The 3,457-nt window shown below is 30.1% G+C and overlaps 1 protein-coding gene across 1 annotated transcript; it reads left to right on the forward strand.

Moving 5' to 3' along the window:
- The first annotated feature begins 514 nt into the window (after positions 1-514).
- Positions 515-2,845, forward strand: LOC107961506 (F-box protein At2g39490). Its single transcript, XM_016897622.2, has 5 exons — positions 515-710; positions 786-902; positions 1,018-1,993; positions 2,164-2,328; positions 2,513-2,845. The coding sequence occupies exons 1-5, from the start codon at positions 625-627 to the stop codon at positions 2,633-2,635; spliced, it is 1,467 nt and encodes a 488-aa protein (XP_016753111.2). The 5' UTR covers positions 515-624; the 3' UTR covers positions 2,636-2,845.
- The last annotated feature ends 612 nt before the right edge of the window (positions 2,846-3,457 follow it).

Below are 3,457 nucleotides of genomic sequence, written 5' to 3' on the forward strand. Positions count from 1 at the left end.
AAACATAAAAGTTGGATTTCAATATCATAAGAGTTATATTATAAATTTTAAAATAGAATTAATTAAATAATTAATTTTAGTTATAATATTATATCATCAATAAAATCCAAATTTTTTAAAATTGTACGAATAAAGGAACGTCATGATTTTCAATTCCCAAAGATTTTTTCCAAGAAAATGCCATGATTTTCTGTTATAATTACTCTGGTTTATTATTGTTTCATGTTGGCTCATGTATTAATTAAATTTGATAACTGTTTGATGAATTTCTTGTGGTTTAGTGTTGGCTGAAGTATTCTGTTGGAATAATTTTTATTTTATTTTTACCGCATAATTTATCAGATTAAATGGCGAGTCTTATCATCTATATTATATAAAAGAAGGTACATGAGTGTATATATATAGGAATTTGAGTTGTAGATAATTTTTTAAATAAGTTGCTCAATCCTAAGATAAATATGTTTCAACTCAATCCACTCTTTTTCAAATTATTTACTTTCATAATCACACTTATCTATTTATCATCAACTTCCTTTCACTATAAAAATTAAAATTAAATGATTAGAAAAGGCTCCATTATAAAATTTAAACACATTTTTGGCCTCTTCCAAGCCTCCAAAGTTAATGGGAAAGAAGAGAAGAAACAAGAAAATTAACCAGAGGCATGATCCAGATGATAATAACAACCCAACAACCACTTCAATCTCCAGGTAACAACTCTTTATTATTTATCATTTTCTAGTAAATTTTCAGTATTTTAGTTTAACTTTGTTGTATTGGATCAGGTATTTGGATTTCAGTAGTCTAAATAATGATGTCCTTCATCATATTATTCCATCACTTATCCATATGTGGAAGTATGATGGAGAGAAATCGTATAATCATGTCAATATCCCAGAAAGGTCAGCTAAGTGTGAACTTGTTTATATATTTTTACTTTGGGTTTCTGTTTGTTTTATGATCAAACAAGTTCTAAGTTTTGATATGATCAATGTTGTTTTTTTCCCTTTGGAACAGTAATAAGATGGACCCTAATGATTACATCAGTCATTTGCCTGATAACATCCTTAACCACATCATTTCCTTCCTCCCTTTTGAATCCGGTGTCCGAACTTCTTTCCTTTCAACTCACTGGAAACACCTCTGGAAAGAGGCTTTGTTGGAACCTGTCCATGATGTAATAACAATGGAAGCTGCCACTAAAATCATACAAAGTTTTGTTGATGATTTCGATACACACTATAGGCCCAGAAATAAATGGGGGTTCAGATTTGAGTTTCCTCATGGAAGAGGCATCTTTGTTGCTAGCATTTCCAGCAAGGGTGCACTTCAACTTGATTTTTCAGCTGGTGAACAAGAATCACCAAGGCCATTTGATTTGTTTTTGAAGGTGAATCTTACATCGGCTAACCATTTATCACATCGATACATGTGGTTTGATTGGGGGCGGCTTGAGGAAAATCACTCACTGCAAACCCACCAACCATCTTCGAACACAATGAAAGTAAAATCGTTATATCTCATATCAGTAAGCCAACTGTCTAATATGGCAGTTTCTTCATTGGTGCCAAATTTGCCATTTCTGCAAAGCTTGACTATAGCCAAATGCAATGGATTACAATATTTACAGATAAAAGACGCCCAAGGGCTTCATAAATTAGTGGTCCTCGATTGCCCCCGTTTACAATCTCTCAGTTTTGAAGCTGTCTCTTTAAAATCTTTCAGATATAGAGGCAACTTAGTGTCCTTCAAAGGTGAGCCTAGTGGCAGGTGTGGCTGTGGGTTGTTCTTGGAAGATGTCATGGTTGATCTCAGACAAGGTCCTCTAACACAATGGACATGGGACTTTCAAACGTCTCCCCGTTGCCTTTATTATTATGATATCTATAAAAAAACCCTTTGTGGCTGCACCAACGGGAAAAGATGTTTCAAATCAATTTTGATAAGCATAAGGGGTGTTAAATCTCTAACAATATGCAGATGGTTTTTCGAGGTATGTTCAATAAAGAAATGTTCACTTTCATATTGATGTAGTACTAACCTATGTTATTCAAACTTGTGTATGGATGAGGATACATGTCTGACATGAATGTATGCTTTAAGAATGAAAATTCAACATAGTTACTAACCTTCATAATTTATTTCTTCTGAAATTTCTTTTAGACATCGATGTGCAAGCCGTTGTCCTTTTCAAGTAGAGACCCTCTACTTTGTATGAGCGACCTAAAAGAGCTTTGGTGGATTGATTGTTCAATGGAAAGAGAATCTATTAATGCTTTACTTTGCTTTTTGAAGCTTTGTCCTAACTTGGAAAGACTTTTTGTGACAGTAAGTCTTCTCATTTTTTTTTATGGACTTTGCATATTTAATGGTATAAGTAGCAATGTTATGCATACTCGAATACCTATACATGCCTGATACATATATATTTATGAAAACTTTCTTTATATATATTTAAAGAATTATGTCAATACCTATATCTTATTAAGTATAAGTGGATCAAAACTTGCAGATCGATCCAAAATGCTATAACATGCCCACACTTGCAGAGTCGCTCACACTAAAAGAGAACAATTGTACAGCTCACAACTTGCAAAATATGGATCAAATGCTGAGGTGGAACCCATTTGGATAGAGGAGTGCTTGATGTTCTTAGAAACCATCGTTACTTTTGAGTATTTTTGTTGATGATTTTAATTAAATCAGTTTTCATTTAAAAATATATTATTACTTTCATTAAAATCAAGGGTTTTGATTAGTGAGAATGACACAACAAGTCTTATTTAACTACAAAAGGGAAATGGCTGTTTAAACAAAATGGAATAGTTTAATGATTTTTTTTAAATGTATTTGCTTTTTTTAATCTCTTTTATGCTGAGTTTTATTTAATCAGATCTTTGATTTTAAAATAAAAATTTATAAATCATTTATCAATAACAGAAAAGGAGATAAATATAACAGTGATAATTTATTTGATATGGGTTCAAATTATATTATCTTTACTTTAGTATTGTATAAAAAAAAACCTAGATTTCCATTATATTGAAACTACTAGGTTAAATATTTAAAACTCATTATGTCATGAGTTCAAATCTTATCATGATTGAATTTCTATTGATTTTATAAAAATATATATAAAAAAACAAAAATATCCTCATAATATTGTAACTTACTTTATATATAAAAATGTATTTTAATAATTTTTAACTGAATTCGTGCCCTGTTGACTTGTAACATCAACTCAATTAAAGAATTAGATATATGTATAGATAAATTAGTAGAGATTTTCTCTATGGCTTTGGCGCACCTAAATGCAATATTTTTTAGATTTTTAATATTTGTGATTATTTATTTCATTATAGTTATCTTTCATTTATATTCTCTATTAGTAATATTTATAAAGGAGGAATCCATTTATATAATTTAAAATTTAAAATAATTTTACACACTCATTTAA

The sequence above is a fragment of the Gossypium hirsutum genome, chromosome A05, assembly GCF_007990345.1.
Source record: "Gossypium hirsutum isolate 1008001.06 chromosome A05, Gossypium_hirsutum_v2.1, whole genome shotgun sequence".
Classification (NCBI taxonomy): Eukaryota; Viridiplantae; Streptophyta; class Magnoliopsida; order Malvales; family Malvaceae; genus Gossypium; species Gossypium hirsutum.